The sequence below is a fragment of the Eptesicus fuscus genome, chromosome 7, assembly GCF_027574615.1.
Source record: "Eptesicus fuscus isolate TK198812 chromosome 7, DD_ASM_mEF_20220401, whole genome shotgun sequence".
Classification (NCBI taxonomy): Eukaryota; Metazoa; Chordata; class Mammalia; order Chiroptera; family Vespertilionidae; genus Eptesicus; species Eptesicus fuscus.
This window is the reverse complement of record NC_072479.1, coordinates 219,255-233,856: the sequence shown is the minus strand read 5'-3', so window position 1 is coordinate 233,856 and position 14,602 is coordinate 219,255. Positions and strand designations below refer to the sequence as shown.

The 14,602-nt window shown below is 39.3% G+C and overlaps 1 protein-coding gene across 1 annotated transcript in view; it reads right to left on the bottom strand.

Annotated features, from left to right (window-relative positions):
- Nucleotides 1-14,602, bottom strand: part of USP18 (ubiquitin specific peptidase 18) — a 67,165-nt gene that overhangs the window by 34,273 nt on the left and 18,290 nt on the right. Inside the window, exon 4 of the mRNA XM_054718657.1 lies at nucleotides 11,466-11,611. Coding sequence (XP_054574632.1) covers nucleotides 11,466-11,611 — 146 coding nt within the window. The remainder of the gene's footprint in view (nucleotides 1-11,465; nucleotides 11,612-14,602) is intronic.

Below are 14,602 nucleotides of genomic sequence, written 5' to 3'. Positions count from 1 at the left end.
ACCAAACATTCAAGGAAGACCTAAAACCCACCGACCTAAAACTATTTCAAAAAATTCAAGAGGAAGGAACACTTCCAAGGTCATTCTAAGAAGCCAGCATCATCCTAATAACAATAGAAATAACAAGATAAAAACAACACAATGAAAGAGCAGAACAGGAAAATATCCCTCATGAACATAGATGCCAAAATCCTCAACAAAATTCTAGCAAATTGGATCCAGCAGTACATCAGAAAGATCATACACTATGACCAAGTAGGATTTATCCCAGGGATGCAAGGATGGTACAATATCCGCAAATCAATAAATGTGATACATAAACAAATTGAGAGATAAAAATCACATAGTCATAGCAATTGATGTCATACCCTCACTTGACAAAACTCCAAGCAAGGTGGGAATAGAAGGATCATACGTCAACATAATAAAAGCCATATGTGATAAACCCACAGCCAACATCATACTCAAAGGGCAAAAACTAAAATCATTTCCTTTAAGAACAGGAACAAGACAGGGATGCCCACTCTCACCACTCCTGTTTGACATAGTACTGGAAGTATTAGCCATTGCAATTAGATAAGAAGGAAAAATAAAAGGCATCCAAACTGGAAAAGAAGAAGTAAAGCTGTCTTTATTTTCAAATGACATGATATTGTATATAAAAAACCTGAAAAACTCCATCAAAAAACTATTAGACTTAATCAATGAATTCAGCAATGTAGCAGGATACAAAATTAATGCCAAGAAATCTATGGCATTTCTATACACCAATAGTGAACTTACAGAAAGAGAGACTAAAAAGCAATCCCATTTACCATCGTACTAAAAACAATTAAGATACCTAGGAATAAACTTAACTAAGGAGGTAAAAAACCTATATGTGGAAAACTACAGGACACTGAAAAAAGAGATAGAGGAAGATGTAAACTGATGGAAGAACATACCATGTTCATGGATTGGTAGAATCAACATCATCAAAATGTCCATACTACCCAAAGCAATCTATAGATTCAATGCACTCCCCATCAGAATACCAATGGCATATTTCACAGACATAGAAAGAACTCTCCAAAAATTCATCTGGAATAAAAAAAGACCACAAATAGCCACAGGAATCCTGAGAAAGAAGAACAAAGTAGGTGGGATCTCGATAGGAAAAAATGGCGATGGAATAGAGTCGGGTTTGGAGTCTGGTCCTGGGGCGGAGAGTAGGAGAAGCAGAGGCTCGCAGAGGGAGTGTATGTGGGCAAGCCAAGGGACAGCTAAACTCCAGGAGAAGGCGGGGGAGTGCTGGGCAGTGTTCCCCTGACCGTGCAGCACCCACAGGGGCTGGGTCCCCTCCCGGAGCTGCGGGCTCACCGGGCGCCTCGCCATCTTGCAAGGAAAGGAGGATTTTATTGGAAACCTGACTTTCCGCGACAACTGCAAACACTGAACTGCTGCGATCACCAGAACACGGGTCCCCTATCGGCGCAAACATTCGGATTCAAAGGAACTCTTCACTGCACCACGGAAAGGTCAGATTTCTCCTGAAATAAGGTGTGGTTTCTAATCCCCGCGGTGGGTGAGGGAAGCGCTGGGTGAGGGAAGCGCGGCAGCCGCAGGACCGGCAGGAACCGGAAGGTCTGTGCCTAGAAAAATCGGCGGCAGTTGGAACTGCAGTGATCCGTGAATGTGGAGGGGGGTCTTCTGAGCTGCTAACAGAAGTGACCTCTTGAAAGCAACTCATTTTAATCTGACGAGGAGGGTCAGACTAAGAATTTTCAAAGGAGTGCAGGATCCTTAGTCTGGCGCACAGACCCACTGTCCGCACACTTGGGCTCTTTCCGACTCTGATTGCTAAGCCCAATACATAGAAAAACCCAGGTGGAAAGGCCCTGGAAGCCTGCAGGGGGAAGTTGTTTTTTCGGAACCTGGGGAGCAGAGCTGGGTGTGACCATCGGAGAGGCAGCTCTGAGGTGCACACCTCCACAAGCCTGTAGTGAGTGCCATAGAGGGGAAAAAAAAAAAAAAAAGCTAGAGAGGCCCGGAAGTCAATTCAGAAACACTGCCACCCAGGGGCTGAAACGCTAATTGTCTCTGGTGTAATCAAAAATAAATACGAGAAATTAAGACACGGCCGGCTTAAAAAGCAGGACTGGCTTCCAACACTGAGGAGCCCTGGAATGAAGCTGAACTGAAATACCGCCCAGAATGGGAAACAGGCGTACCAAACAGAATAATAGAGGAAGTGAATGACAGCCGCTACTGCACATTTTAGTCTCCCTACTTTTTAATTTTAAATTCTTTTTTCAATTTTTTTAATTTTTTATTCTCATTTTTTTATTTTCATTTTTTGCATCTTTTACTTAAGAAACTAATTTTTTTTCTTTTTCCTTACTTGATTTTCACCTTTTTAATTATTACATTTTTATTTTCAATCAGCATTATTATTACTATTATTTTACTTTTTTTAAAAATGTCATTTGATTTTCTCTTTCATTTTTGGATTAGTGTCCTATATTCGATTTGCATCTTTCCCTTACAATCGTTTTACCTTATCTCAAAGCTAACCTTATGCCATCACTCTCCTCCTAACCTTTCCCCTTTTGGTCTCCTGTTTATCTTAACCCTTTCTGGCATTAGATTTTCCCTACTTTTTCAGTTTACTCTCTGCTAAAACTTCACCCTACTTATATATCTAATTCCCAAGCCCCTGCTCCAAATCCATACAAACCTCTCTCTATGCTACCTTAAAAAAATTATTTTTCTCTCTGGCCTTTTGTTGTTGTTTGCTTGAATGTTGATTAGATTGAATTTTTATGCTTTTTTATGAGATTGTTTTGATTATTCTTTTTTGTTGGTTTGGTTGGTTCTTTTGTTTGCTTTGTTTTTGTTTGTTTTTTACTTTTGTTTTCCCTTGCCTCACTTGATATTAGCTGGTGTTGCAGTTTGTATTAATCTCCAGGCTCGTGTTGCTGGAATTTGCTGGGAATAGTGGTTGTTCTAGTGGAGTTTACTCCCCATATATATAGTTTGTTCCCCTTTTCTCTCTTAGTATCATTCTTGTCTCTCTTACTTTTTTTTCTTTTCTTTTTCTTTTCTTTTTTTTTCTTTCTTTCTGCTCTTTTCCCAAGTTCAGATTCACACTCTTTTTTTTCTTTTTGTTGTTGTTCTTTCTTTTTACTCTCCCTCTTCCACTCCTATTCCCTAACTTGTCTTTCTCTGGTGGTTACCTTTATTGGAGGTTATTAATATCGTGAATACAATTCTGTTCAGTGCCTTGTCTGTTGTGCCTGGTTGTGTTGTATTTTGTACCTTTAAATCAACGCCGGAGAGAGAGATCTATATAACCAGACATCCGGAGAAGAGAGACCATGAGGAGACAAAGAAATAGCCCCACAGGAAAGAAAAGCAGGCATCACCAGAAAAGGAAGTAAACGATTTAGAGGCAAACAACCTATCAGATAAAGAATTCAGAGAAATGGTCATAAGGTGGCTGAAAAGGATGAAAGACAAATTCGACAATATGAGTAAGAACCAAGAGGAAATGAAGAAGAACCAAGAAGAAATGAAAAATGACATCGCTGCTGTAAAGAACTCAATGGAAAGCATCAAGAGTAGACTAGAAGAAGCAGAGGACCGCATAAGTGAGCTAGAAGACAAGATGGAAAAAAATACCCAATTACAACAGCTTCTAGATACAAAAATTAGAAAGATTGAGGAGAGCCTAAGGGAACTTCGGGACAACACAAAACAAAACAACATTAGGATAATAGGGGTGCCAGAAGGAAAGGAAACTGAGCAAGGAATAGAAAACCTGTTTGAAAAAATAATAACAGAAAACTTCCCTGATATAGGGAAGAAAAAACCCACACAAATCCAAGAAGCTCACAGAGTTCCAAGCAAAATGAACCCCAAAAGACCGACGCCAAGGCACATTATAATTAAGTTGGCAAACACCAATGACAAAGTAAGAATCTTAAAAGCGGCCAGAGAGAGACAGACAGTTACATACAAAGGAACCCCCATCAGACTAGCAACTGATTTCTCAACAGAAACTAATCAGGCCAGAAGGGAATGGAATGAAATATACAAAGTCATGCAAAGGAAGGGTCTAAATCCAAGAATACTGTACCCAGCAAGGCTATCAATCAAAATTGAAGGTGAAATCAGGAGCTTCACAGACAAAAAAGGACTAAGGGAGTTTATCACCACCAAACCAGCAATGAAAGAAATGCTAAAGGGTCTGCTGTAAAAAAAAAAAAAAAAAAAAAAAAAGAAAGAAATAGGAAGCAAAGAAGGAACACAGGGGTATAGAATAAAAATGGCATCAAATAAGTACCTATCAATAATAACTTTAAATGTAAATGGATTGAATGCCCCAATCAAAAGACACAGGGTAACAGATTGGATAAGAAAACAAAACCCATATATCTGCTGTCTACAGGAAACCCACCTCAAAAAAAAAAAGGACGCATACAGACTGAGAGTAAAGGGCTGGAAAAAGGTTTTCCAGGCGAATGGAAATGAAAAAAAAGCTGGGGTAGCAATACTTATATCTGACAAATTAGATCTCAAAGTGAAGGACATAACTAGAGATAATGCAGGCCACTTCATAATACTAAAGGGAGAAATCCAACAAGAAGAAATAACTCTGGTAAACATATATGCACCCAATACAGGAGCACCAAGATACATTAAAAAAATCCTGGAAGATATCAAAGGAGAGATTGACAGCAATACAATCATAGTAGGAGACTTCAATACCCCACTATCACCATTGGACAAATCCTCTAAACAAAAAATCAGCAAGAAACATCAATCCTAAATGACTCACTAGAACATATGGAATTAATCGACATCTTCAGAACATTTCACCCCAAAGCCACAGAATATACATTCTTCCCAAGTGCACATGGGTCATTTTCAAGGATAGACCATATGTTAGGACATAGGCAGAGTCTCTCCAAATTCAAGAAGATAGAAATCATATCAAGTATCTTCTCAGATCACAGTGGCATAAAACTGGAAATCAACTACAATAAAAACAACCCAAAGAAATCAAACACTTGGAGACTAAACCGCATGCTATTAAACCATGACTGGGTTACCAAAGACATCAAGGAAGAAATAAAAAACATCATGGCAACAAATGACAAAGAAAACACAACAATCCAAAATCTATGGGACACAGCGAAAGCAGTTCTGAGAGGGAAGTTCATAGCTCTACAAGCCTACTGCAAAAAACAAGAAACAATGGTAATAAATTACCTAACCCAACAACTCAAAGAGTTAGAGAGACAGCAACAAGATAAGCCCAGTGTAAGCAGAAGGAAAGAAATAATAAAGATCAGAGTGGAGATAAACGACATAGAGACCAAAGAAACAATACAAAAGATCAACAAAACCAAGAGCTTGTTCTTTGAAAGGATAAACAAGATTGATGAACCTCTAGCCAGGCTCACCAAGAAGCAAAGAGAGAGGACCTAAATAAACAAAATCAGAAATGAAAGAGGTGAAATAACAACAGACCCTGACGAAATACAAAGGATTGTTACAAAATACTACGAACAACTCTATTCCAACAAACTGGACAACCTGGAGGAAATCGACATATTCCTAGAAAAATACAACCTTCCAAAACTCAATCAGGAAGAATCTAAACAGCTCAACATGCCAGTAACTATGGAAGAAATTGAAGCAGTCATCAAAAAGCTTCCAGGCTAACAAAAGCCTAGGGCCAGACAGCTTCACAGGAGAGTTTTACCAAACTTTCAAGGAAGAACTAAAACCTATCCTCCTCAGACTATTCCAAAAAATTCAAGAGGAAGGAACAATTCCAAGCTCCTTCTATGAAGCCAGCATCACCCTAATACCAAAACCAGATAAAGACAACTCAATGAAAGAGAATTACAGGCCAATATCCCTCATGAACATAGATGCCAAAATCCTCAACAAAATTCTAGCAAATCGGCTTCAGCAGTACATCAGAAAGATCATACACCATGACCAAGTAGGATTTATCCCAGGAATGCAAGGATGGTACAATATCCGCAAATCAATAAACGTGATATATCACATAAACAAACTGAGAGATAAAAATCACATAGTCATATCAATAGATGCAGAAAAAGCATTTGACAAAATCCAACACCCTTTCTTGTTAAAAACTCTCAACAAGGTGGGAATAGAAGGATCATACCTCAACATAATAAAAGCTATATATGATAAACCCACAGCTAACATCATACTCAATGGGCAAAAACTAAAACCATTTCTCCTAAGAACAGGAACAAGACAGGGATGCCCACTCTCACCACTCCTGTTTGACATAGTACTGGAAGTATTAGCTATCACAATTAGGCAAGAGGAAGAAATAAGAGGCATCCAAATTGGAAAAGAAGAAGTGAAGCTGTCCTTATTTGCAGATGACATGATATTGTACATAAAAAACCCAAAAGATTCCATAAAAAAACTAATAGTCTTAATAAATGAATTCGGCAATGTAGCAGGATACAAAATTAACGCCAAGAAATCTATGGCTTTTCTATACACCAATAATGAACTTACAGAAAGAGAGACTAAAAAAGCAATCCCATTTACCATCGCACCAAAAAAATTAAGATACCTAGGAATAAACTTAACTAAGGAGGTAAAAGACCTATACGCAGAAAACTACAGGACACTGAAAAAAGAGATAGAGGAAGACGTAAACAGATGGAAGAACATACCATGTTTATGGATTGGTAGAATCAACATCATTAAAATGTCCATACTACCCAAAGCAATCTACAGATTCAATGCACTCCCCATCAGAATACCAAGAGCATATTTCACAGACCTAGAAAGAACTCTCCAAAAATTCATCTGGAATAAAAAAAGACCCCGAATAGCCACAGCAATCCTGAGAAAGAAGAATAAAGTAGGTGGGATCTCAATACCAGATTTCAAGCTGTATTACAAAGCCACTGTTCTCAAAACAGCCTGGTACTGGCACAAGAACAGACATATTGATCAATGGAACAGCATAGAGAACCCAGATATTGACCCAAACCACTATGCTCAATTAATATTTGACAAAGGAGGCATGAACATACAATGGAGTCAAGACAGTCTCTTCAATAAATGGTGTTGGGAAAATTGGACAGATACATGCAAAAAAATGAAACTAGATCACCAACTTACACCATACACAAAAATAAACTCAAAATGGATACAGGACTTAAACATAAGACGGGAAACCATAAAAATACTAGAGGAATCCACAGGCAACAAAATCTCAGACATATGCCAAAAGAACTTCTTCACTGACACTGCCCCTAGGGCAATGGAAGCTAAAGAGAAAATTAACAAATGGGACTACATCAAAATAAAAAGCTTTTTTACAGCAAAAGAAACAATCAACAAAACAACAAGAAAGCCCACTGCATGGGAGAACATATTTGCAGATGCTATCACTGATAAAGGTTTAATCTCCAACATCTACAGGCAGCTTATGCAACTTAATAAGAGGAAGATAAATGATCCAATAAAAAAATGAGCAACAGACCTAAACAGAATATTTTCAAAAGAAGACAGAAGGAAGGCCAAGAGACACATGAAAACATGTTCAAAGTCACTTATTATCCGAGAGATGCAAATCAAAACAACAATGAGGTACCATCTCACACCTGTCAGAACGGCTATCATTAACAAATCAACAAACGACAAGTGTTGGCGAGGATGCGGAGAAAAAGGAACCCTCGTGCATTGCTGGTGGGAATGCAGACTGGTGCAGCCACTGTGGAGAACAGTATGGAGTTTCCTCAAGAAACTGAAAATGGAACTCCCATTTGACCCAGTAATCCCACTCCTGGGAATATATCCGAATAAACTAGAAACACCAATCAGAAAGGATATATGCACCACTATGTTCATAGCAGCACAATTTACAATAGCTAAGATTTGGAAACAGCCTAGGTGCCCATCAGCAGATGACTGGATCGGAAAACAGTGGTACATCTACACAATGGAATACTATGCTGCTATAAAAAAGAAGGAATTCTCATCATTTACAGCAACCTGGATGGAATTGGAGAACATTATGCTAAGTGAAATAAGCCAGTCAATGAATGAAAAATACCACATGATCTCACTCATTTAGGGATAGTAAAGAACATTATAAAGTGATGAGCAAAAAGATAGATACAGAGACAGTAAAGCATCAAACAGACTTTCAAATTACAGGGGGAAAGTTAGGGAGAGGTGGGGGAGTTATGAAATCAAACGAAGGACTTGTATGCATGCATATAAGCATAAACAATGGACGCAAAACTCGGGGGGGGGAGGGCATGTGTGGGTGTGGGGTGGGGTTGGTAATGGTAAGATATGTACACATATAATACCTCAATAAAAAAAAATGGGCAACAGAACTAAATAGAATATTTTAGAAAAAAGACAGAAGAAATGCCAATGACATATGAAAACATGTTCAAAGTCACTTATTATCCGAGAGATACAAATGAAAACGACAATGTGGTACCATCTCACACCTGTCAGAATGGCAATCATCAACAAATCAACAAACGACAAGTGCTGGCGAGGATGCAGAGATAAAGGAACCCTCGTGCATTGCTGGTGGGAATGCAGACTGGTGCAGCCACTGTGAAGAACAGCATGGAGTTTCCTCAAAAAACTAAAAATTGAACTTCCATTTACCCAGTGATCCCACTTCTAGGAATATATTCCAATCAACTAGAAACACCAATCAGAAAGGATATATGCACTCCTATGTTCATAGCAGCATAATTCATCATAGCTAAGATTTGGAAACAGCCTAAATACCCATCAGCAGATGAGTGGATTTGAAAACTATGGTACATCTACACAGTGGAATACTATGCTGCTATAAAAAAGAATTCTTACCATTTGCAGCAGCATGGAAAGACCTGGAGAGCATTATGTTAAGTGAAATAAGCCAGGCAATGAAAGAAAAATACCACATGAAGGCTGGGGAGTGTTGGGGTTGAGAGATCAACCAAGGGACTTGTATGCATGCGTATAAGCACAACCAATGGACACAAGACACTGGGGATTGGGATGAGGGCATGTGATAGGGGTTAGGGGAGGCTAGGGGAAGGTCAATGGGGAATAAAGGACATATATGTACTAGTATATGTAATACTTTAAACAATAAAATAAAAAATATAAATAAATAAATAAAATTTGAATTGGTAGACTAAGTAAACAAAAAAAAAAAAAAAGAAAGAAAACATGACTCACCTCAGAATAAGGGATTCACAGGGACTGAAAGTGAAGGAATGGAAAAATATCTTTCAGGTAAATGGAAATGAAAAATACTGAGATAGCAATACTTATATCTGACAAAACAGACCTCAAAGTGAAGACCATAAAAAGAGACAAGGGAGGCCACTTCATAATTCTAAAGGGATTGATACAACAAGAGAATATAACTCTGGGGGGAAAAATTGGACAGTTACATGCAAAAAAATAAAACTAGACCAACAACATACACAAAAATAAACTCAAAATCAATAAAAGACTTAAATGTAAGACATGAAACTATAAAAATCTTAGAAGAAATCATAGGCAGCAAAATCTCAGACATCTCTTGTAGAAATATGTTTACTGATACATCTCCTAGAACAATGCAAACTAAGGAGAAAATAAACATATAAAAAGCTTCTGCATAGCAAAACAAAACAAAAAGGGATTCTACCAAATGGGAAAACATATTTTCCAATGATATATCAGATAAAGGGTTAATCTGGAAGATTTATAGGGAACTCATACAATTTAACAAAGAATGATAAACAATCCAATTTAAAACTGTGCAAAGGACCTAAATAGGCTCTTCTCCAAAGCGGACATACAGTTAACCAAGAGACATATGAAAAAATGCTCAAAGTCACTAATCATCAGAGAGATGCAAATGAAAATGACAATGATATACCACCTCACACATGTCAAATGGTTATCATCACAAATCAACAAATGACAAGTGTTGGCGAGGATATGGAGAAAAGGGAACCCTAGTACACAGTTGGTGGGAATCAGACTGGTATAGCCTCTGTGGAAAACATTATGGAGTTTCCTCAAAAAATTAAAAATGGAACTCCCATTTGACCCAGTGATTTCCCTTCTAGGAATATATCCTAAGAAATCTGAAACAGCAATCTATAAGAATATATGTACCCCTATCTTTATAGCAGCACAATTTACAATAGCTAGGATCTGGAAATATCTCATGTTGAGTGGGTTAAAAAAAACCTGCGGTGCATCTACACAATGGAATATTATGCAGCTGTGCAAAAACAAAACAAAACAAAACAAAACACTCTTATCATTTGCAACAGCATGAATGGATCTGGAGAGCATTATGCTAAGTGAAATAAGCCAGTCAGAGAAAGATAAGTATCACATGATCTTACTCATATGTGGAATCTAATGAACAACATAAAGTGACATGTCCAGAGACACAGAAGCATTGAACAGACTGTCAAACCTCAGAGGGAAGGCAGGGGAGGGTAAATGGATGGGAAGAGATCAACCAATGAACTTGTTGCAAATATGCATAACTCATGGACACAGAAAATAGGGTGGTGAAGGTCTGGGGGGGTGCGGGCTGGGAGAAGTCAATGAAGGGAAAAGGGGACATATGCAATACCCTTAACAATAAAGATTTTTTTAAAAGAAAAGAATTCAATGGGTAAAGAATACTCTTTTACTACAAATGGTGCTGGAATAATTAAATGCTCATATACAAAAGAATGAAGTTGGGACCCTTACCTTACAACATTCACAAAAATTAACTCAAATAAAACAAAATGTAAGAGCTAAAAGTATAAAACCTAGAAGAAAACAAAACAGAATTGTGAATGACTGATAAGAGGTATGGAGTCACTTTTGGGGTGATAAAGTGTTCTAAAAGTATATTGTGGTTATGATTGCACTACTCTGAGAGTATGCTAAAACTTCTGAATTACATATTTTTAAAAGAGTAAGTTTTATAGTATGTGACGTATCTTAATAAAGCTGGCTTTAAAAACAAAACTATTTTATGAGTTATCTTTTGTAGAAAATGATTTCTCCTTATTAATCCTTTATTATGTTTTCCTGGGATTCTTTACCTTCAGCTGAATCAGCTTTGAGAAAACTCTTAGGCTTACTTATTCTACTGAGAGGCAGAAAAAGAGTGAGTGTGAAAGTCATATATTCATAAATAAATCAAATACATTATTTATGCATATGTAAATGGGGCTCTTCAAAATATTTCAGATCTTCATAAATGCCTCCAATACAAGGGGTCCACAGTCTACCTAACTTTATTAGTCCCTCTCCCTCTCCCCTCTCATCTCTCTTCCTTCCCCTCTCTCCTTCTCCCTCTTTCTCCTTCCCCCTCCTTTTTCTTCCTATTTCTTTCTCAATCTCCCACACCCTTTAGAGCACTAGATCAGGAGCAAGTGATGCGAGCACTGTCTTACATGGTACATTGTACTTCTGGAGACAGTAGATGAGTTCCATGGGTCGCACTGCTTTCTGTCGACTGTCCTGCATCTTCTCCAGCAGTAAGAGCAACTGGAAGGGGACATTTCTCCTCTGCTCTTCCACTCTCCTTGGTACTGTTACCCTGCCAAATCAGAATAGCCATGAACCTCCTGTTACAACAGTTCTCAATATTAGGTGCATACTAGAATCACTTGAAGAAACTTCCAAAAATCTCCATGTCCAGGCCACTCTGTAGAATAACTAAATCAGAATTTCTGGAGGTGGAACTCAGTTATCAAAATTTTTCAGTTTCCCAGATAATTTAAATGTACAGACAAGATTAAAAAACACCATGGTTTTTAACCTCCTGAGAGGGTATCAGCACAACTGCTGCCTCATCACCTCTTTCTCCACTCTGCCTGACAATCACACTAAAATAAAAGGCAGATGCAGTAGGTCTTGTCTGGGCCTACAGTAAAGAGGGCATGCAGCACAATATCCATCCTGAAGCACCCCAAAGTGAAAAAGCAAATACTCATCTATATCCTGGGAAGAAAGAGCAATATGAAGGTATGTCAGTGCATTTTAGAAATCATTTACTTAATTATAGGTATCTCAAAATTGTTCATGCCAATGGAAGGGGGGAAAAAACATGGAAAACATGGGGCAGAAAAGAATGTGTAATAATACATATTTGTGTTTGCTTTGTTTGAAAAAATTGAGAGACTTTTGCATGTGCTTGCTGATTTATTCCTCTTTGACACTGGTCTAGTCTCAATTTCTTTTTAATCAAATCGGCTGTCAATCCTGACTGCGCTTTTAAATCACCTGGAGCATCTTTTAAAAAGGACCAGTGGCCCAGCCGGCATGGCTTAGTGGTTGAGCGTTGACCTATGAACCAAGAGTTTGTGGTTTGATTCCCAGTCAGGGCACATGCCCAGGTTGCGGACTCAATCCCCAGTAAGGGGGCCACGCCAGGAGGCAGCTGATCAATGATTCTCTCTCATCGTTAATGTTTCGATCTCCCGCTCTCTTCCTCTTTGAAATCAATAAAAAAATATATTTTTAAAAAGTACCAGTGACTGTTTCCCATCATAGGCCAAATGAAACCAAATATATGGGGGTAGTACCAGGCATTTGTATTTTAAACTTCTCAGATGATTAGAATGTGTAGTCCAAAATGTGCAGAACAAGACTCGTCTCTGGTAACATTTGAAAGAAGACTTTTAAAAGTCCAAGTCACTGTGGACTTCCAGTCAAGATGGTGGCATAGGTAAATGCTATGCTCATCTCTTCCTGTGACCACATCAAAATTACAACTAAACTACAGAACAGTCATCACTGATAACTGCCTGAAGTCTAGCTGAACAAAATCCTTTAACTAATGATATACAGAAAAAGTCATGTAGAGATTGTTAGGAGGAGCAGAGTTGCAGAATAGGCTGTTCCCACATCCACATGTGGTGGTTAAAATTCAGGAGGGATATCTTGGCTGCACATGTCCCCCTGAAGTATAAAGGGTCCCAGTCCCACACAAGGTCACCAAGCACAGGGTCCAGTGCCAGGAAGAGGAGTCCTCATAACTTCTAAATGTGAAAACTAATGGAGGTTGTGGCTGACTGAGACAGCTGCTGGAGTCCCAGGAGTTCACAAATTTATCTGCTGATGGACTCACTGGCTCTGAGCTCTATTGCTGGGGCAGCAGCTCAGAAGGCACCAGGGACATACAGAGAACTGAATTATCTGGCTTTGGGGTGAGGGCTGGAGGGGCAGCTTTCCCAGCAAGAAGTGCTGGCAGAAGCCATTGTTCGTTTGCTGATTCCTCCCCTTGCAGGTGCAGGCAAGCACCAGATCTGAGTCTCCATCAACTTGGCTAACACTGTTTGCCCTGCTCTGGTGATTTCCTGAGACCCTGACACACTGAACTTGCAGGCCCATCCAAGCCTATTCCAGTAGCTTTTTTAAACAAATAGCTATCCAGGCTCATGCTGAGGACTTCCCTAAAGAGTCTCAAAGGTTCATAAACCCCAAACAAGCAGCATATGGCCTTTGGCATGGCCCATCCTCTTGCTAAGCAGCCCCAATCCAGCATTAGCAGAAGCAAGCTTCAGTTCATAACAGCCTCTCCCAGGAACCTCCAAGCCCAGCACAAGGGTCAACCACCTGCAGATCACGTTGTAGCTTATACTAGGTGGCCACAGGCAGGGAACAGGGAGCGGCTGACCTTTGCCTAACCTCCCAAGAGGCCCCAGAACCAACACACCTTGTGACCAGATTCACTCCACACTAGAGCATTATCCAACCACCTCTACAAATGACACACCCAAAAGGGTGAATCCAGCAGGCACCAAAGGCCAGCTAAAGTGGATCCTGCTTCATCTGGTCAGATCCTGCACAACTTGTCCACGGTAGTCATGGCCAGACCTCACAACCAATCAACATAAGGGTCAATCCCTCCCACTGTAGTGCCAATAGCAATCAAGGCTCAACAACAGGAAGGAACAACCCACACCAATCATACACCTGTAGCACCAATTCAGGTGATGAGGGAGACTGTACTACTGGCCCCAAAAAAGTCTACTTTGCCAAGTCCAGGAGACATAGCAGTTGTACCTAATGCATAGAAACATACACAGAGAGGCAGCTGTTAGGGTCGCTGAAGGAAGAATGCATGAGGCCAATGTAGTATGAGATTATAAATTTATTAAGTCATATGAATAACAGATGGGCTGAGACCCAAAATGATTTCAGGACCCAAAAACAGGGAGTCAGAGGTTTTTAAAGGACTCTAGGTGGGCTTTTTCTGGGTGGAGAATTCTCTGTGCAGTTCCAAATTCTGGGAAACTCCAGAGAGGAGAGATAATGGTGTTAGCAAGTAGAATGTGGTCTAAGAAAGTATCCATTGTGAAGTGGCCTAAAGGTCAGTTCCCAGGGGAGGGAGTATTGATTCAATTATTTGATCAGACCTAACATTCCAGCCTTTTTGTTTTATGGAATAGGGACGAAGGTCATATCTTTCATATTTGTTTCCTACTGAGGTGAGACATCGAGATTACAGGGGAATGGGCTTTGATAGTAGTGGGCTAACCAAGGGGTTTCAGCAGCATGATTCCCCCCAATAAACTGGTTGGTG